Source organism: Marmota flaviventris, chromosome 7 (assembly GCF_047511675.1).
Source record: "Marmota flaviventris isolate mMarFla1 chromosome 7, mMarFla1.hap1, whole genome shotgun sequence".
Lineage (NCBI taxonomy): Eukaryota > Metazoa > Chordata > Mammalia > Rodentia > Sciuridae > Marmota > Marmota flaviventris.
The window spans coordinates 53,853,313-53,875,065 of record NC_092504.1 but is presented as its reverse complement, the minus strand read 5'-3'; the positions used below and the strand labels follow the sequence as shown (position 1 = coordinate 53,875,065).

General features: G+C 33.5%; 1 protein-coding gene across 1 annotated transcript; it reads left to right on the top strand.

Moving 5' to 3' along the window:
* Positions 1-555: 555 nt before the first annotated feature.
* LOC114083591 (UDP-glucuronosyltransferase 2B31-like) lies at positions 556-18,224 on the top strand. Its single transcript, XM_071614793.1, has 5 exons — positions 556-1,279; positions 1,974-2,122; positions 8,591-8,722; positions 9,907-9,994; positions 18,205-18,224. The coding sequence occupies exons 1-5, from the start codon at positions 556-558 to the stop codon at positions 18,222-18,224; spliced, it is 1,113 nt and encodes a 370-aa protein (XP_071470894.1).
* Positions 18,225-21,753: the final 3,529 nt, after the last annotated feature.

The following is a 21,753-nucleotide window of genomic DNA, read 5'->3' as shown; positions in this document are numbered from 1 at the left end:
GCTTATTTTCAGGTTGCTAAAATGCCCTAAACTTGATTGCAGTGATGGTTTTACAATTCTGGGATTGTACTATGTACCACTGAGCTTTATGTTTATTGCTGCATTGTATGATATGTGATTTACAAGAAAACAAAATTGACACTTCCCCCCCCAAAAAAAATTCATTGAAGGAAGTTATCCTTAAATGTTGATTCACCAGGATTATGACTATATTTCTGCTTCTGTACAAAGAAGCTGCAAACAAAAGTAATACGTCACATGCCACTGTTCTTGACATTATTCAAAAGCATCAAGTATAACATAAGAGACATATACATGTAAGGTCATCAACTCTTAACTACAGGAAAGAACACAGAAAGGAATTATGGCACATTTTCATATGGACATGAGGTCATCTACCATTTGCTTTTCCCACTTGGCAGTCAGACACTCTGTCTATTAGTGTATGTATTTACTTAGGTGTGTACAAGTTATATTTTAACTAATGATTTCTGCTTGGATATCAGCAAGAGCAGAGGGAATCCAGTGTGAAAGGAAGACTTGCATCTCACCAGGATGTCTACAAAAATTACTGCAGTTCTGTTCCTGTTACAGCTGAGTAGTCACTTTAGTTCTGGAACTTGTGGGAAGGTGCTTGTGTGGCCAATGGAATACAGCCATTGGATCAATATAAAGACAATATTGGATGAACTAGTTCAGAAAGGTCACGAAGTGACTGTTCTGAAATCCTCAGCTTCCGTTTCTTTTTATGTTGAAGAAGGATCTGCTATTAAATTTGAGACTTACCCTTCAGCAATGTCTAAAACTGACATGGAAGATTTTTACATTGAAGCAATCAGGAAGTTGATTTATGAGCTGCCAAAAGAATCAATTTGGACATACTTTTCACTGTTGCAAGACCTGGTGTGGGAAGATTCTGAATACTTTATGACACTCTGTAAAGAGGTAGTTTTTAACAAGAATCTTATGACAAAACTACGTGAATCCAAGTTTGATGTCATTCTTGCAGATGCATTTGGTCCCTGTGGTGAGCTGCTAGCTGAGCTATTTAAAATACCACTTGTGTATACTCTTCGCTTTTTGTCTGGTTACACGTATGAAAAATATAGTGCAGGACTTTCATTCCCTCCTTCCTATGTGCCTATTCTTATGTCAGAATTAAGTGATCAAATGACTTTCATGGAGCGGATAAAAAATATGCTGTATGTGCTGTATTTTGATTTTTGGTTCCAAACATTTGATGAGAAGAAGTGGAATCAGTTTTACAGTGAAATTTTAGGTAAGCCTATTTTCTAATGGCATGAAAATTCCAAAATTAGTCATGTCTCTGAGGGTGAGCCTGCGGGAGTATGAAGTCAGAGAAGTTAATCTTTTAAATGTGTGGTGATAAAATAAAAAATATTTTATCACAATAATACATCAAACTCAAAACACTATGGAAAAGCTTCAGTTGTAAAGTTAGTTTGAAATATTTAGATACAGCAGGAAGTCACACACACAAAATAAGCCACTGAGGACTTCCCTAGGAAGTCACACACATTTATTACCCTTTTAGTATCCATTTATTTCATCTTCAAAAGCAATAATTTTTAATGTTACTCAATGTCTTCATGAGACTAGAATGTAGTTTGATGACTCCTACAAATATTTCTAGAACAATTATCTATGTAGCATTGAGTAAATCAGCTCTGTATCTGTAGACTAGTTTCCACATTTATAAATTCAAATATTTTGTCACTTAATTCATCTCTTACATTGTGTCTTTCAAGTATGTCCACATAAATATGAGCAACATATATGTTTTTATATATGCACATATGCATACACACACATTAGCTTTATTAAATCACAGAAACTCTTAAACATGTTTGGCTTCATTATTAAAAGTTTTTTCAGATACTTACCAGACATATTCATTTCCACATGATAACTTTCTAATGTCTTATAGCTTTTGTATTCCTTTTCCTGTTCAGGAAGACCCACTACATTATTAGAGACAATGTCAAAAGCAGATATCTGGCTCATTAGAACCTATTGGGATTTGGAATTTCCTCGCCCAACCCTACCAAATGTTGATTTCATTGGAGGACTCCACTGCAGACCTGCCAAACCTCTGCCTAAGGTAAACCTATTCCCATTTAGTTGGTTCTGTTGTCCTTGCATTTTCACCAAGAATGATTCTCTGTTCTCACTCAGAATGTCTCATTCACTGTGAAAAAAAAAGTTATAGGAAATGGGACAAAAGAGATCTGTAGATAGAAATTCTTACATGTCTATGCATATTCACATAACTATGTAAATTTTATTTTTTTAACAGTAGAAAAGCAAAACCTAGGGACTTTTGAGAACTACACAAAGTTTCAGTTAAATTGAGGTCTTTATTTCTCAACATACAAGACAATACCAGTCATTAATTCAAAGAAATGACTAGCATGTACCATAGGAAAATTCTTTATATGTATAGAAACAAAGTAACAGAGTCTCTTCTCCCAAATACCTTACATTCTACATTGAAAGACAGACTGTGAACATGAAAGAGAAATTTTGTGAGAAATATTATAATAGGGAAGGACCAAAGGCATTTCCTGTCTACCCAAGTCTATCGGGGAACCTCAGGAAAACTCCCTGTGGCAAAGTGGGTCACCACACTTTAGTTGTCTTACAGAAAAAGACAGAGAGATATACTGCAGAGTTATCAATGACCATAAATTTTGCATATTTGAAGAATAAATATTAACTTGTACTACTTGTATCTGTAGGATGCTTTTAGCTTTTAATTATAAATTAATTCGGTAAGTATTTAGAATAATACTGCTTATGAAAAACCATAAGAATCTGATGTATTTTTTTAACAAATATTGCACTTTTATCATTCCAACAAACTGGAACGATAATAAAAAGAGAAACAGAGACAAGATGCAGAGGCAGAATGGCCAAGTTGCCCACTTTATTTATATCAATAGGTTACATTAGGTCACTGGCATCAGTAATACATTATTGTTCATTGTGTCATTAGGCAGGATACAGAGTTAGCAATATTATGCAGCTTTTTTCTCAGTTACACACTATAGTTGCAGTGTACAATGTTAGCAGCTTTGTATAGCTCTCAAGAAAATCCATTGTTTAAAGTTTATATGTTTATTGTTTATATGTGGGCAGGTTCAGGCAGCAGAGTTTGTTGAAACATTGTGGTTGTTTAACAAGAGAATTTCTTTATTCCCATGAGCTATGTGCCTAAGATGAAAACTGAGAATGATAAGACTCTACCACAGAGACTCCTCATGCAGGTCATTGGTACAGCAGCTAGGCATTCTGTGTCTTTGCACAGAAACTTCCTAGCCACCAAGCATGCCAAAGTCATGAAGCCATCAGAGACCCAATCCTGTAAGAAATAATAATAAAGAGGAGACAGAGTCAAAGTGCAGAAGCAGGGAAGGTGGAAGAGTGGCTCTTTGTCCAAGTGGCCACATTTATTTATACCAATAGGTTACATCAGGTCATTAGTACCATAACCACATTATTGTTTAGAGTATCAGTAAGGTTGCTTATTCTGCAGTTACATTTCACAATTACAATAAGCAGTATTAGGTGCTTTGTGCAGTTCTCAAGAAAAGCCACTGTCTGAATGTTAGGTGGGCAGCTCCAAGGGCACAGAAGCTTGATGAAATGTTGTAGTTATCTATCAAACAAGTTTTTCTATTCCCAGGAGTATGTGCCTGCAATCAAGGTTGAGGCTTGATGAGGCTCTAAGACAGAGGTCTCAGAGCACTGCCATACCAGCTGAACATAGCACATATATTAACTATATTATTAAATCCTTAGAAAAATTATAGGGCATTCTAAGGGTGGGAAACAGAGTGCCTGAACCCCACTTTCCCCTTGTGTTTTCTCACCATGGGAATGCTTCCCTTTACATTTTCAGGGCCAGAATCCCTATACAATCCCAAACACAGAGCTGTTACAATAAACAGCAATCATTTATTTCACTATTAAGTGATCACTTAAGAGATTCTTTTTGTCTACTCTTTTATTAGCAGTACCATTGTATCTGATCTCATCGAACATTTAAAATCCAAATATAGGTACTTAAAGCCAAACTTTGAGGCTACATGTTGCAATTCAATTCCAAAATCAGACCTAAGAGTAATGAAAGTTTTGGGTAGTTCAATCCTATTTTTAAAAGATTTCTCCATTTGTGTTAAATGGAAATGACAGTGTTAATACAGGAGGAAAGAGAGGATGTCCAGAAAAATAACAAGAAAGATGAAGTTCAGCCTAAGTGCAGGGTGACTGTCAGTGGATGAATGATTACTAAGAACAAACATCAGAAGTCAAGGAAATTTTGGTCAAAACAATAATCCTTGCTGAAGACAGAAAAATAGTACTCAGACATCACAACTGACAAATTTCCTGATGTGCAATTTAAGTGCTTTTAGTGATGGCACAGATATCAAGGACACAGTTGTGATGATTTCTTAGAGCAAAGCATGAAACCTCCCAGCTTCGACTTGTGGGAAATCTTTAGAGAGTCACAAAAAAAAGTCAGAATTTTGCTCCTGGTAGTCTACACCAGGAAGATAGCAGAAACAATGAATACTTTAGTTTGATGAGGAACCTAGAATTGAAAATTTAGTGAGGATGGACACAACATGACACTGTCCAATTTACAGGTTAAAATAACACAAAATAGTGTGTCATGGTATTCCTCTGTGACATGAAATTTACCTACAACCACTCAACTCCATTTCTGAAAAATGATAGGTAAAGTAAGGTAATTCTTCCTGACCAAATATGTTTAATTTCATTGTATTGCATGGATTATTTTCACCAAAGAAGCAAGAATGGAAATTGATCATAAGGCTTTTGAGGTTTGCTTTGCCAGATCTTTCCAAAAGAAATCTCAGATAGACTTCTAAAAGCCTCCTGAGGCTGGGAAACCTGGGAAGCCAAGTTAGGAAACAGAGTTAAACTTCTAATGGCAAGAGCATCTAGCATGTTGTTTCCAAATTCTGTAGAGATTAGAAAAAGTGAAGCCAATAAATGATTAATTTCTATAAAAAAGTATAAACTACAAATTTGTTATGTGGGAAAATACTGTACGGGAAAAGAAAAAACAGTGCCTTGAATCATGAAAACAAAACATCAAATTCCAACAAAATCTCAAACTTAATGTCAAAAATATTATAATCATTCTTTATCAGATCATTCATTTCCATGTCTAATTTAGGCAGGGTCAGCAAACTGCAGTAGTTAAAGATGTGATGAAAGTCCATTTGACAAGCAAATGTTTTAGTGACACGTTTTCTAATAGGACTGTTATATCATTCAATAATTCTTTATCTTTCTTAACAGACACAAATATAATTATGCTTAAAAGCCACATGTAAAAATTAGTGTTTCAGTCTTATATGGAAATGGGCTACACATCTAATAAACAAATATCCCTTAATTTAACTTAGTATATAACTAAGGTATCAAATTAACAAAAAGATTTTGGAAATTGGTTTTAGGAAGACATACTTTTCACACTTAACAGCAAAAATACTAGACCTCATCTCAAATTATTTCCTTGTTAACTAATTGTAACCATAGGTGACTGGTAGACCCAGGTAAAATAAAAATATAAGCTCATATTATACTTATGATGAAAACCAAGTCACACATCTGTTTTTAGTAAACCAATAACATCAAACTAGTCATATTTTCCAAAGACTTACTAAGCCATGTGAATATTGAAAGTATTTGATTTTTTTTACATTTCTGGTAATTTTAGGTATGTGTAATTTATGTAAGTGCTCATTTATCTCACAGTGAGTTGGAATAGAAAGCCATTCAGAGATTTTATATTTTTCATTAGGCATATCATCTAGAGCTGAGAAAATATCATATATATGTAACATGTAACACATACACACATTCATACACACATACAGGCATAAACATGCAGACACACAGATCTCCAGCTTCCATTCTAAAATTTTAGGCATGAATCGGGCAACACTGTAATACAAAACTTACTGCTATTATCTCCATATAATATTTCATCTAAATTGTGTTTCTGATAAAAATGCAACAAGGTAAGATTATATATTCAATATGGAGTACAGATTCTTGGAATTAAAATATGTGTGAAGAAGGCTTTTAAGGGAGTCTTCATTTTATGTGAGGGAGACAAGACATCTTGTGTCCCTCTAAATGTCTTTGAAGCCCATCACTTGGACAACATATTCAGTTTATGTCTAATTAGCCTTTTCCCTTTAAACCTCAAGTAGTTGCTTTGGAGGATCCTGAGTTCCTTGAGAGCCCTTGCTTGAGGCAGAGGTACAAGTGACTGTCACTGCAGGAACAGAGGTGCTAAAGAGGGAAGTGAAAAGTGCAGCTCTGGGCACAGATGGAGGGAGGAGATAGGACCTAGAAGGAGACATAGCAAAGGGTGAAGGGGCCTAAGGAGAACAGTGACATGTTAAAAGAAGAAGAAACAGGAGATGGAAAGTGAAAGTCCACCAAGGAGCATGTTTGGGGATATCTAATGTTTCCCTAAGTAACCTTAAAGATCCAAACTATCTGTACTGAAATTATACCAACAAGAAAGAAAGCAGAGACAGTTGTCAGAACACAAAGTTGGCAGGGGCTTGAAAAGAGCTTTCATTTGATTGATGTGTTCCCATGGGAAAATTAATAAATAGGCCTCAGGACTAGCTAAGCAAAAAGGAATTTTAGAGCCCAGATGTCAGGGAATTATCTCCACTCCAGAGAGACAGCCAGTAAGGTACCCAGCTATCTTTCCATCAAAGATGCCTGTCACTGTAAACAGCTTTTGCTTACCTAGAACTCTAATCTTGCCCCTTAAAACTGAGACTCCTAGGAGACTAGCGTAGCCTCCAATTTCTTGGACTTTAGATCAGCTTAAACAGAATAGTGATGTTCTTGAAAAACATGATCTGCCCTTACCAATGTCAGCAGATGTTTCCTCAGGACAAAGTTTCAGGAGTTTTACTCCCCAATAGGTAGCCAATCAACTAGTGAGGAGTGAAGGCACAGGCTTTAAAGATGCACACTTACAATCCTAAATGAAAGATTAAGCAGTTTGGAGATGAATATGACCCTCTCTGGGGGTTAAAGAAAAAAAATTTAATGATAAACATTAAACACAGTAAGGCGGACTGCATTTTGCATCTACACAGTATGTGCAGACAACACTGCAATTGAATTTTGTAGAAAAGGGAGATAAATTAAGTCCAGTTGTGAACACAGGGAAAAAGATAGATTTGAAGAAAAGGTGTAAGGTAAGGATCAGTGGATAGAAAGTTATTAAGAGAAAACATAAGGGGCTGCAGGGATTCTGGCCAAACTAATCTAATAAGATAGTTGCTGAAGGCAGGTCAGTGGGATATCTGGGGAAGGAGGAGTTTGAGAGACCTGAAAATATCTTAAATCAGATGTAAGATATTAGATATCAGTGTTGGCAGATTCTAGTTAGCTAATTTAACAAGACTCAAATTTAGAGGATTCTTGACAATACAAAGAAGAATACCCAAATACTAAATGCAAAGAGGAAACACAAAAGCCAGCTTTTATAGGAGATGCAATTTTAGATAGGACAACAAACATTTGGTCAAGGAGAAAAAAAAACATTCTCACTAGTCTATAGTGACTATTTCATTTTTTGCTTAAACACACACACACACATATACATACACACACATGTACACACACACACAGAGACAGAGAGAGATGCATACACGTGCATTTATGCATAATAAAGGAAATGTATTTCATATAAGAAATCTCCAACTAAACTAAGCGATTATGTTTTTAAAAAAAAGAAGGATAACATGGGTTGGGGATGTAGCTCACTAGTAAAGCACTTGATTGGCATGTATAAGGCCCTAGATTCAACTTCTGGCAACACACACAGACACACACACACACACACACACACACACACACACACGCCAATACTGAATGGTTTTACTAGTTCCACTTCTGGCTAGATTGTAGAAGAATTGATTGAAGGATCTTCACAAGGTTTTGGCCCAAGGTCAATTATAAAACTCCATTCCTGGAAATGAAGAGGTGGAAATTACCTAGGTAGATGTTAATGAATTTTTTGATAAAATGTACATAAATATCACTAAACCTTAAAAACATTAGGGAATTGGGATAGATGCTACAATACTAAAAAACATTACACTAAGTAATATAAGTCTTTCAAAGAAAAAAGAAATTACTATGAATCCACTTGTATGAATACATGACTAGTCAATTTCAGAGAAGCAGAAAGTAGAAGTAAGGTAGACAATGGACCAGGGGAGTTCTTGCTTAACTTATACAGATTTCCTGTGTAAAAAATAAAAATGTTCTGGATATTGTTTGCATAAAAAATGTGAAATATATGCATGTGTAATACTACAGAATTTTATAACTTTAGAAATGGTTATAACCATATATTATGACTTAATTTTTAAAACAACCCAACATAATTTCTATAAATACTTGATTTATTTCCTTAAATGGTTGTACCAAACCTTACAATACTCTGTGTTCTGTCTTTTCTCTTTTGTAATGGAACAAATTCTTTCCTTTATAGGAAATGGAAGACTTTATCCAGAGCTCTGGAGAGAATGGTGTTGTGGTGTTTTCTCTGGGGTCAATGGTCAATAACATGACTGAAGAAAGGGCCAATGTGATTGCATCAGCCCTTGCCCAAATTCCACAAAAGGTTAGATAAAGTGCCCTAATGGTAGATAACTACTAAATAAGTACCTATTTAGTTATCTTAAACCTTGTAAAGGATATAATTACATATATTTTATCTGTGAAAGATTAAATGTCATTATAGTGCAAATTTATCTGAAAAAATACATTTAAAACAAAAATATATACAGCAAATTCTGAAATAGCACAAAGGATATTTTTGATTAATAATACTTTGACATTAACATTGTGCTCAGAATGAAATAAATTATTCAGGTGCCGTATGAACTTGGTATTTAAAAAGTATTATATGCAGATACACAGTAATCTCCAAATTCTGCTCTTTCATTTCCTTGTTTTGCTTGCAGAACTCCTGAAGACACTGTGCACACTACAGATATAAGAAGCATGGAGTTAAATATTAGTCAGTGATTCCATCAGTGCAATAGCAATAGCAGGCAATAAAAAGTCTGAATAGCATCATACAGCATCATCATCCTATATAATCCTGGCCTTGATACTCCCCCTAAATGTTAGAAGGGGCCTAGTTATGATGATTTTTTGTGCTGCTAGTTAGAGAAAGGAAGGCCAGGCTCACCAACCCTGAGTGCAGGTATCCATAAAAACAAGGAGACTTAGTTTGTCATGGTGGACATGGCCCTATTAATTACTCAAGAAGGAAGATGTAAGAGAAAAGGTGGAGATGGAATCCTGTGAATTAGAAACTGTGAACCTACAAGGACAAAACACTAGTAACCCATGGAGAAAGTGGTTATAGTAATCTTCGTATATCAAAACAAAGGTTAATATTAAATTTAGTAGATATGAATTAGTATAAAATACAGATTTATAAAACAAAATGAAGGTAAATAGTAATTTTTTACACATTATGCTATAGATCTATAATTATCAATTTCTTAAATATTTGTATTTGATATTGATAAACTCATTTGTCTAAGCTACTACTTATATGAAGCTACTATTTATATTAACTTAATTAAATATAAAAATGAATACAGGAAAATTATGTCTCTCTTTGTATACCCATTTCAATAGTTATTATTATTTATTGTTTCTTGATCTCATTTCTTTATCTTGCATAGGATAGGTATTTAAGTATGTGATTTCTTTCTTAATCACTTTCAAATTTTAATATCCTATAATTTGAAATTTAACTCAACTAATAAGAGGCTTGCTTTACCCTAACAGGTCATATGGAGATATGATGGCAAGAAACCAGCTACCTTAGGACCCAATACTCGACTTTACAAATGGATTCCTCAGAATGACCTTCTTGGTAAGACTCAGAATAAATCTCAAAAATATGATTAATATCCAGTTAGAAAAATAAAAATTTAAAAATGTTTTGAAAATTTATTAAGAAAATTTCAAAATAATCTGATTTTTAAAGTTCTCTTTTTAGTCCTAGGGAGAAAGTGAATAAAGAACAACTGTGGGCATTTTATTATACAAAGTCATATTGTTTGTGTTCATAGTCCAAGTATCCTTATTTTAGGGGTAATTACCTCTCACAAAGAATTTTTTGGTCACTTCCTGGATTGTCCCTTATCTCCTATTTCTACAACTTTACACCTACCCTTTGACATAAAGTAGTGCTCTCTGAAATGCCGATAAAAAACAGCCCTCTCTGTTATTACAACTGACTCTGCATGTTCCATATCCTAAAAAAAAAAAAAAAATCCATAATCCTTAAAAAAATTTTTTAGGAAAAGGATAGAATTTAATCCTTATTTACAGGACACTTTAAAATATGAAATTTTACTTAGTAATAGGAAACCCATTTAGAAGACAATCTTTATACATATATACAGTTTGGAACTGTTCTAGTACAGTTTTGTTGTAAAAAGTGCTATAATGACAAACCACATTTACAAAGAGTTTTAGCAGAAAAACAGTAAGACAAATTTATTCCAAACATACTACACAATAAACTTTATGCCTCAGCTGTGTAGCATATAAGTTAAAAGTCCGAGGAGTGCTGTCCTGAACTTGGAAGTTACAGCCTTCAGAGGTAGTTTCTGGCACAACATTCTGATCATCCTCTTTCTCTACTGAAAAACACTTCTCAATCAAGTTTAAGATCTTAATCCTGAAGTTGTACTTCCTAATGAAGTACAGCAAATCCTACCTCTGATTTCATAACCACCAACAACCCACTCCCTGCTGCATTGGACACCCTTCATAGCATGCTCAGGGACATCATTGTTGTTTTAATTGAACACATAAATCCAGGTCCCCTCTTATGTTTGCACAGGTTGGTTGTTCTACCCAGTATGTCCTCCTTCCATTTGTCTAGATAGCAACCTTGTTTTCATTTTTCAGATCTCAGGTAACATACCTACTCTTCCATGTAATCTTCACTTACCTCGCCAGTGGACACAGGTGCCTCTTGCCCCAATAATTGAAAGTATTGTGATATGAATTCATCATTATTCGAATCTATTACCTAGAAAACAATTTATTTTCATTGCTTTACATTACATATTTGACAATTTATTTCTGACATGAATAATTTCCCTTCATTTGTTTCAATCCTAGGTCATCCAAAAACCAAAGCTTTTATAACTCATGGTGGAACCAATGGCATCTATGAGGCCATCTATCATGGGATCCCTCTGGTGGGCATTCCCTTGTTTGCGGATCAACCTGATAATGTCATGCACATGAAAGCCAAAGGAGCAGCTCTTAGACTGAATTTTATTACAATGTCAAGTATGGATTTACTCAGTGCGTTGAATACAGTCATTAATGAACCTTCGTAAGTATAACAAATTTTTCAGTAAAGTAATATTTATATTTAGGTACCCTTGAAAATGAGAAAAGATTTATTCCTCTTTGAGTCTAATGTTAATAACTAAAATTATTGAACTCTTTGAAATGTGCTTTTATTCTCAACCAATCATTTTTACATTGCAAATTAGCCTTACAAATGTACTTAATTAGCAATACTAGTTATTAGTAAAGTGATACTAAAATTTTTTTACTATAAAGCTAAATATAAAGAACACAGGTTTTACTAATATGACAAGAGAACAGAAGGACAATGCAGTTGAAGAAATAATATATTTCCATTTGATACCTAAAATTTCCAAAACTGCCAACATTTTTTAAAAAATTACATACACTTATTTGGTATGGCAGAATAATTTGATACATGTATATAATATGCAATGACCTAATCAGGAAAATTTTTATTTCCATATTCTTAAATATTCATAATGTTTTCTGCTAGGAACTGTCAAACTCTTCTCCTCTAATTCTTTATAATATATATAAGAAATTATAAACAATAGTACACCTATTGTGCTACATACCAGTAGCACTTATTCCTTCTATCTAACTGTAGCGTGTTCTGTGTTTTTCAACTTCTCTTTAGACCCCCTTGCTCCTACAATTCCCAGCCTCTAATTACTCCTTTTCAATAATGTACTTCAATTAAGTCAGCTTTTTAGATTCCACATGAGAATGAGAAAATGCAGTATTTTTCTTTTGGTGCCAGTATATAGGATTTAGCATAATTACTTCCACTTCAATCCTTGTAAGTAGAAATGACAATATTTCATTCTTTTTCATGGCTGAATAAAAGCCAGGTGTGTGTGTGTGTGTGTGTGTGTGTGTGCATGCGCGAGTGTGTGTATTTCCATGTTTGCTTTAGCCATCATCTAACAATGAACAACTCAGTAGATTTATAGCTTGACTATTGTGAATAGTGATGCAGGTAAACATGGAAGTTCAGGACCTCTTTGATAAACTGATTTCGTTTTCATTGTGTTAGTATACAGTAATACGAAAGCTGAATCCTATGGTAGTTCTATTTGCATTATTTAAGGAGACTCCATGTTCTTTTCTTCCATAGTGGCCATACAAATTTGCATTCTTCTCAGTGGACTATAAGAGGTCCCCGTCCTCTTCTACCTCAACAGCGTTTGTTATTTTTTCACTTTTAGATTATGACCATTCAATTCAATGAGATTATCTCTCATTTTTGTTGTTGTTGCTGCTGCTGCTGCTCTTTTTGGCATGCTGAAGATGGGTGTTTTTCAAAGTTTGAGTAGAAAACTACAAAAGAGTTCTGAAATCAACATTGTGGATTGATTGTTGTTTGATTTACATCTCATTGCATGATTAGTAAAGTTGAGCACTTTGTCATATACAATATCTTCTTTTGAAATCAAAAGGTCTATTCTGATCATTTTCTGCTTTTTACAGCAATAATTTGGATTTTTGCTGCTGAGTTTTTAGAATTCCTCACATATTCTAGATATTCATCTTTTCTTACAAGTATTACCTCCCAATTGTGCATGTTTTCTGTTTACTCTCTTGGTGTTAACTTTGCAGTGCAAAAGCTTCTCAATTTAACATAATCCTAATTGTCCTTTTTCCTTTTGTTGCATGTGCATTGGAGTCTCAGCTAAAAAAAAAAAAAAAGTCATTGACAATACTGATTTCTTCAAGTGTTTCCCCTCTACTGAAAATATAAATTTTTCTCCAAAATTGATTTTTACTTTAACAGATTCTATTATATATAACTTATATACCATAAATTTCTTGTTTGAGCTGTAAAAGTCAAATAATTTGGGTTATGTTCACATAGTTCAGAATTCTTCTTCAAGAGATAATTTTATAACAATTTTGTTGTGCCAAAAAGAAATCTCATATATCTTTCAAATAAATCTCTCTTAACCTCCAGCTCTTACTAATTATACATTCAGTCTCTAAAAACTAGCCTTAGACGCACATTTTATACAAATACAACCAGACATACAATGGTAGTCATCTCCAACTGTGTTGTATCACTTACTATATTGTTTTTTTTTAAATTTTGTCCACGTTTAAACAAGTAGAGCTATGTGATTTCTACTTATTGCTGAATAGTATTCTTTGGTGTGGATGTATATAACACATTTTATTTAACCATTTATTACATCATGGACATTTGGGCTGTTTTTAAATTTCGAATATTTGAACATGGTTTGTTTTGTGTGGAAAAAGTTTTTTATTTTTCATTTCTTTTATGTAGTGCCAAAGAGTGGCATTACTCCCTCACATGAGAACTTCATGTTAGTAATTAAATTCCATTCTGTTTGCCAAATAATTGGCAAGATTTTACATTCCTAGAAGTAGTATAGGAGAGTTCTAACTTTTCCACATCACTGCTAAAAGTTGCTATCTTCTGTCTTCTTTTTATAATGCCAATCCTAGTGGTTATGAAGTGGCAACTAATTGTGACCTTGATTTGCACTCCACAGGTTGTTTAAAATGATGAATTGTTGTTCACATGCATACTAGATAATCATGTTTATTCTCTGTACAAATAATTATCCAAGTCTTTAAATCCTTTGTTAATTAGGTACTTGTCTTAAAATTGAACTGTCAGTAGTTTTTATTATGGAGACACATTTATATTGAGATATTTGATTTGTATGTATTTTATTCTATTCTGAATGGATGAGTTCATCATTTTTATAATGGTGTACTTTGGAAAGCAAATAATTTCAATTTCTATAAAATATCTTTTATAATCAAATTTTCTCTTAATACAACAAAAATTGTTCTATAAAATGTGTAGTGCTTAGATTTCTACCATCAAGTCAGCATTGAGCATGACTACCAATACTCATTATTTACGGAAGGTATGACCTATCGGAATACTTTGACAATGGATTACCAAAAAAAAAAAATTTGTTACAATTTTGAATGCTAAAATACTTTAAAATTAGGTGAGAAGGAATAAAAAAACATAATGCAAGGAAAATGGTAAAGAAAATATGGAATAAGTTGGTAGATTTTTATAGTAATATATCAATATCTATCGTAATATTAACTATATCATTAAAAGATAATCAAACTGGATTTTAAAAACCCTTCATATACTCTTTTTCTGAGATATGTTTAAATTAATTACATAGAAATTCTATGAGTAAAGAGATAAAAGATTTTAAGTGTCAATCAAGGTGTTGCAGCTGGGCATGGTAGTGCAAGCCTGTAACTCAGTAATTTCTGAAGCAGAAACATGATTGTGAGCTCAAGGCAAGCCTCAGCAACTTAAAAAGACCCTATCTCAAAGTAAAATATAAGAAGGATTAGAGTAGTGGATGGCCCCTGAGTTCAATCATTACTAACACAAAATAAATAAATAAGCTATTGTAGCTATATTACTGTCAGAGAGAGTAGACAAAACTAAATATGAAAAGAATATTTCTTCATTTAGAAGTCATTCAATATAAAATAGACCTATTAATGAAATTTTACATAAAAATATAAAATGTAAGTGCACAGGTCTATAGTCATAATATGAAGTTTTTAAAAACTTTTATCGATAACAGAAAATGATGGAAAATAATATTCATATTTGAAGAACCTGATATATTTGGGTATGCCATAAAACTGCCCAGAAATGATTTGAATCTAAAGAATACATTTTCCAGTCATATTGGAATTAAATCAGAAAAAAAAAATTAGAGAAAAAATTAACTAAAAAAAATAAATAAAAAATTAACTAAAAACCCTCTAGGTTTTGAAAACTAAGTAATATACGTCTAAGTAATTTAGATTCCATAAAGAAATCACAATTATACTTGCATTTTTATATCACCAATACCACTCCCAGGCATATAAGCAATAGAACTATATGAATATTTAAAATACTCTGTATATTAATTAATATTGTCAAAATGGCCATACTACCGAAAGCATTATACAGATTTAATGCAATTCCAATTAAAATCCCAATGACATTCTTCATAGAAATATAAAAAGCAATCATGAAATTTATTTGGAAAAATGAAAGGTCCAGAATAGCCAAAGCAATCTTTAGTAAGAAGAGTGAAGCAGGAGGAATCCCAATACCACACCTTAAACTATACTACAAAGCTATAGTAACAAAAAGGCATGATATTGGCACCAGAATAGACATGTAGACGAATGGTACAGATAGAAGACACAGAGACAAACCCACATAAACACAGTTATCTCACTCTAGACAAAGGTGCCAAAAACAAACAGGAAAATAGATAGCCTCTCCAACAAATGGTGCTAGGAAAACTGGAAATATATATGCAGTAAACTAAAACTAAACCCCTCTCACCATGCACAAAACTCAACTCAAAGTGGATCAAGTATCTCAGAATTAGACCAGAGACCCTATATCTAATAGAAGAAAATGTAGGCCCAAATCATAATGTCAGATTAGGCCCTGACATCTTTAACAAATCTCCTAAAGTGCAAGAAATAAAATGAAGAACCAATAAATAGTATGGATTCAAACGGAAAAACTTCTTCTCTGTGAAAAGAAACCATTAATGAGTGAAGAGAGAGCCTATATTTTGGAGCAAATTTTTGCCACACTCAAGACGGATAGAGCACCAATATCCAGGATATATAAAGAGCTCAAAAAGCTTAACACCAACAAACAAACAAACAACCCAATCAATAAATGGGCTAGGGAGCTGAACAGAGACTTCTCAGAAGAAGATATACGATTGATCAACAAATACATAAAAAATGTTCAACATATCTAGGAATTAGAGGAATGCAAATCAAAACTATTCTAAGACTTAATCTCATGCCAGTCAGAAAGGCAGTTATTAAGAATACAAGCAACAGTAAGTATTGGCAAGGATGTAAGGGAAAAGGCACACTCATACTTTGCTGGTGGGATTGCAAATTTGTGCAAACAATCTGGGAAGCAGTATGGAGATTCCTTGGAAAATTTGAAGTGGAGCCACCATTTGACTCAGCTATCCCCCTCCTTGGTCTATACCCAAAGGACTTAAAAACAGCATACTACAGTGATGAAGCCACTTCAATGTTTATACCAGCAAAATTCACAATAACCAAACTATGGAAACAACCTAGATGCCCTTCAATAGATGGATGGATAACAAAACTGTGGAATATTATACACAATGGAATATTACTTAGCATTAAAAAAGATTGAAATTTTGGGATTTGCAGGTAAATGGATGGAGTTTGAGAAATCATGATAAGCAAAATAAACAAATTCCAAAAAAACAGGGCCTGAATGTTTTCTCTGATAATGATTGCTAATGCAAAATGGATGGGGCATGGGATGAGTGCAAGAATTTGAGATGGGGCAAAGGAGAGGGGACAGAAAGAATGGGTGCAGAAAAGTTGGTGGACTGAGATAGACATTGAGGGCTTCAGGAGAAAAACTGAAAACAAAAAATTGTGTCTGTAACTTAATATGCACAGGAAAAATGATAGGAGAGAACATTTCTAGTATATGAGCTTCTGTGGTCTAGTAGTGATAGACCCAGCCTGATTTTCTCTTAAAATTGGGAGCCATCTCACCACAAAGCCATGAAAAGATAAATTCGGCTTTACTATAAATTACTGCAAATTCTGAACTAGCTTGGAATGCCTGCCTTGACCTCACCCATGCCTGGTTCTCTCTGACCAGATAGTAGCCCTCTCTGAAACTTCAGTGACGCCTCACAAATCTTGGCCTTCCCTGGCCAGATAAGGACCCTCTCTGAGGCTCTAATGACCATCATAAATTCTGACGTCGGGGCCAGCAAAAATGTAAACTAGCCTTTGTGTTATGCTCCTCAGAGTTTTGTTATCTGTAACCTCCCTTCTGTAACTTTCTGGGCTATAAGTCTGGGCTGCAAGAAAGCTGTGGGGCTGTCTTGTTCCCATGGTTTTGGTGGTAGAGGCAGCCCGGCCAGTCGAAATAATAAGCTTACTTTAATTTGATTTTAATTGGAGTCAGTGGTCTTTTCTTGTGTCCTGGTCTAACAGAGTTCCAAAGAGTATATCTGGATGTTATTCTAAATATGATTATGAGTGAAAATCTTTGAGCAAGTGTTATAATCTGAAATGGATACTAGGTAGAAATTAGACAGTAGAGAGCAATAAAAAAGATTAAAAACAGAGAGACTGATTAAAAGTCATTTCACCCACTATGACAATTTCTCTTCAAAGACTTCAAGATGATCATTTCAACTACAATTAACTATCTTATAGTGCTTAGAATGAATGGCTTATTATCATTTTATCTGAAGCAATCAACCTTCCATTTTCTTTTGGAAAATATTTGCCCATAAGAAAATCCCAAAATAAAAGTTAAACTTTCTATGATGATCTAACATCTTTAACAGCAACAAAAACAAAAGTCTATGGATATTCTTTGCATTTGTGTGTAGTACTGAGAATTGAACTCAGGTGCATTGTTCATGATAGGCAAATGTTCTACCACTGAGCTACATCATCAGCCCACTTTGTTGAATTTTGAGACAATGTCTTGCTAAGTTGCCCAGACTTAGCCTTGAACTTACTATTCTGCTTCAGCCTCCCAAAGAGCTGGGATACAGGCCTGTGTCACCAACCTGGCTCTTCTGTGGCTACCTAAGGCACTTGTTTAGATTCAGTTTTATGAACATTTCTAAAAGCCTTACATAGACTTAATATACTTATGCAAATTAAGTTGCTTTAAATGTTGGTGTCTTATGGTTTGTCCTTTAGATATAAAGAGAATGCTATGAGGCTATCAAGAATTCACCATGAACAGCCAGTGAAGCCTCTGGATCGAGCTGTCTTCTGGATTGAGTTTGTCATGTGCCACAAAGGAGCTAAACACCTCCGGGTTGCTGCCCATGACCTCTCCTGGTTCCAGTACTACTCTTTGGATGTGATTGGGTTCCTGCTGGCCTGTGTGGCAGCTGTGATATTTATCATCATCAAATGCTGTCTGTTTTGTTGCCAGAAGTTTACTAAAACAGGAAAGAAGAAGAAAAGGGCATAGTTGCATCTAGACCCAAAGCTGGGAGTCCTGTCAGATGGACCTCCTCTAGTTCAACTTCACAAGAAAAGATTGTGAATCAGCCTCCTCTTCTGCTTATAAAATCACTTTTAAAACTTATCATGATTTAATTTCACTTGGGTGTAGAGTTTTGTAGTGTTAACTTTTTCGGAATAAGGTATTCAATACTTAAAATTGTGTGTCAAGATTCACCCTTCTCTTTTGTTTTGGGAGACTGGTAGTGCTGGCTTGTACATCCAGCCTTAGCATTATTTCTCTTCAGGACCTGAGAAGACTTTTATCTTCTTCTTGCTGAAGTCATTTCCAAAAAAGGTATGTCAAATACGAAATATACTGTTTCCTACCTACACATTTATTCTGTTGTCTTTTAACCACGTAAAAGTAATGATCTGGTTACACTGATTCTCATATTCAGTCTTTGGAAAGAGATGTAAGATATCAATTATAAGTTATGATAATTTAGAACTGGTAGTAGAATTAGTAAAAATACTTACTGCTTTTTCATTTCTTCCCAATGTTTTTCCAAAACAAGACACAGGATACAAGTCCATTGTGAGATACTTGATTTGCAAATATTTTTCCATTGCAGAATGAAAGACTCACCTACTATGAATACACAGATTTATTTCTTCATAGTGCACTTTGAATCATGTAAATATCTAATTTTAGTTAAATAGTTCTTTAATTACCAAGATTTCCCTTATTCTAATGGAAGTGACAATGTTAAGTACATTGTGCCATGTGTATCTATATTCAAGTCAACATTCATTACAACTATTACACTAATCTTACTGTATAAGAAGGTCATCTCCTAAAGGAACACTTTAACAATGCATGAACAAAAAATAGTAATAAATTTCAGTGGAAAAGTACTTTAAAATTCAAGAAAACAATAGAATGGAAATATAATTCAGGTGAGAAAAACAGTAAGTGAATATAAAATAAAATGGTGAATTCAACTGTGAAGATATTACAGTTTACATTAATTATAAAAACTGGAATTACTATCAGACAAAGAATGTAAGATCATATTTTTTTAAAATTAACTATCTACCCTGTTTATAAGACATGCTGAATTTAAGTATACAGGAAGGCTGTGAGTAAAAAAGTAAGAAAAATCCTACTGAACCCATAACCAAAATAAGCAATTTTACCTCCAATAATATTACCATTGTTTTCCAAAATAACAAATAAAATTAAATATTAATATTTTTACATTATTATTTGAAGTCATTTTAAAGCATACCATTCTCAATTTTATGCACCTACTAAATAAACTTCAAATTAAATAAGTCTAAGTGAACAAAAAAAAGAATACACAGAATCTATTGACATAATAAAATGATATTGAATACCTTTACAATAAGATATAAATTATTTTAAAATTAATAAATATGGGCTAGGATTATAGCTCAGTGGTATGCCTCGCATGCATGAGACCCTGGGTTCGATCCTCAGCATCACATAAAAATAAATAAATAAATAGTATAAAAAATTAATAAATATAAGTGCACATTAGACTGATAGAATGTAATGAATGTAACCTAAGTGATGAATGTATATTTATGACAAGAAAACTTAGTAGATTTGGAAAGGTAGAAATCATAAATAATATATTGTGCAGATACACAGGATTTAAGTGAGGAAACAAAAAATATTTAACTAAAATAACCACATCTGGATATTAATCTAAATACATGAGGATCCATGTGGAAACTTTAGTCACACTAGTATCCAAAGCTGACATGTGTTTAATCAAAAATGATCTTTCTGGCAAAAGGTAGAAGAGAAGAGAAAAAATATAATTGTTAAAAGTCATTTCACCCACCCTGACAAAATGCCTCTTCAAAAAGGTCAAGATGATATTTTCAAATAGCATTTAACCATTTCACTTACCATTCTTAGAATGGTTTACTACGACTTGGTCTCTAGAAAAGATTAAGCTTCCCACTTGACATTCCATTTTAACTTTGGAAATATTTATGCACCAGAAATCTCCAACTTAAAGAGATTGTACTACTTTGAATTCACTCTTTTCAAGCACAATTTTTGTTTTAATTACATTTGAACTTGAAATGGAAGTAAAGAAATAAATAAACCTCCAACTTAGAAGCCAAGTTGTCCAAGACAACAGTTCAAAGTACAATACTTTTAAGGCTGTTCTATGGCACTTATTTGACCCACTTTTGTAAACTCAAAGAACATTTTAGAGACTTGAAAAGTTCAACCAATTAACTAGCTTTAAAAATTGGTGTCTTATGATTTTCCTTTGAGATAAAGAGAATGCTGTTAGATTATCAATAATTCATCGTAAGCATCCAGTTGAGCTATCATCTGGATCAAGTTTGTCATGTGCCACAAAGAAACTAAATACCTTTGGTTGTTGCTCATGACTTCTCCTGGTTCCAGTACTACTCTTTAGATGTGGTTGTGTTTCTGCTGGCCCGTGTGGCAAATGTGATGTTCATCATCACTAAATGCTGTCTGTTTTGTTGCCAAAAGTTTGCTAAACCAGGAAAGAAGCAAAAAAAAGGAGAAGTTTATTCAGCCTGAACCTGGGAGTCCTAACAGATGGACTTCTTCTAGTGTATTCCAGCAAAAAGCTGTTACAATGCTAGACTCCCTACTGTTGTGAGAAATTTTCACAACCTACCATAATTAACTCAAATTTCTTTTCCAGAATTTTGATTCCTGGTTAAGGAGTATAAATATTTCAAGTGAAAGAAATATCAAACATTGGAGAAGAAAAAACTATATGAACCTATGTAGAAATTTAATAGTGTAATTTATTCTTCATACCAATAAACCTATTGAGCTTAATTATAATTATTCTTTGAGATAAGACCAGTAAGGATTCACTCAGAGTATCAATATGGTTTCTCAAATATTTAGCCTGCCTTAACTTAATTTTAGTACAGAATTTTGTACATTTAACTTTCTTAAAGAAAACACTCAATAATTTCAATTGTGTAAAAAGACTAAATCTTTCTATTGGATTTCAGAAACCAGTATTTCTGCTGAATTTTACTATAAACCCAGCCTCAGCATAACTTCTCTCTGAGCATCTGGAAGTATGTTTGCCTAGTTTCAGCTAAGTCACTTCTCAATAGAATGTGTATGGAATTAGAAACATAATGATTTTTATCTGCTTTCTACAGTTGAGCTATTGAAGAAAATATTTGATTTCAGTAGCTTATTATTATTTACTTGTAATCCTTCAAATAAATTCAACTGGTTGCCCACTCTCATAA

Coding starts and splice junctions, on each gene's coding strand:
- LOC114083591 (XM_071614793.1), top strand. CDS start 556: ATGTCTACAAAAATTACTGCAGTTCTGTTCCTGTTACAGCTGAGTAGT. Junction 2,123..8,590: donor CTGCCAAACCTCTGCCTAAG/GTAAACCTATTC, acceptor TTTCCTTTATAG/GAAATGGAAGACTTTATCCA. Junction 9,995..18,204: donor TCCTCAGAATGACCTTCTTG/GTAAGACTCAGA, acceptor TTTGTCCTTTAG/ATATAAAGAGAATGCTATGA.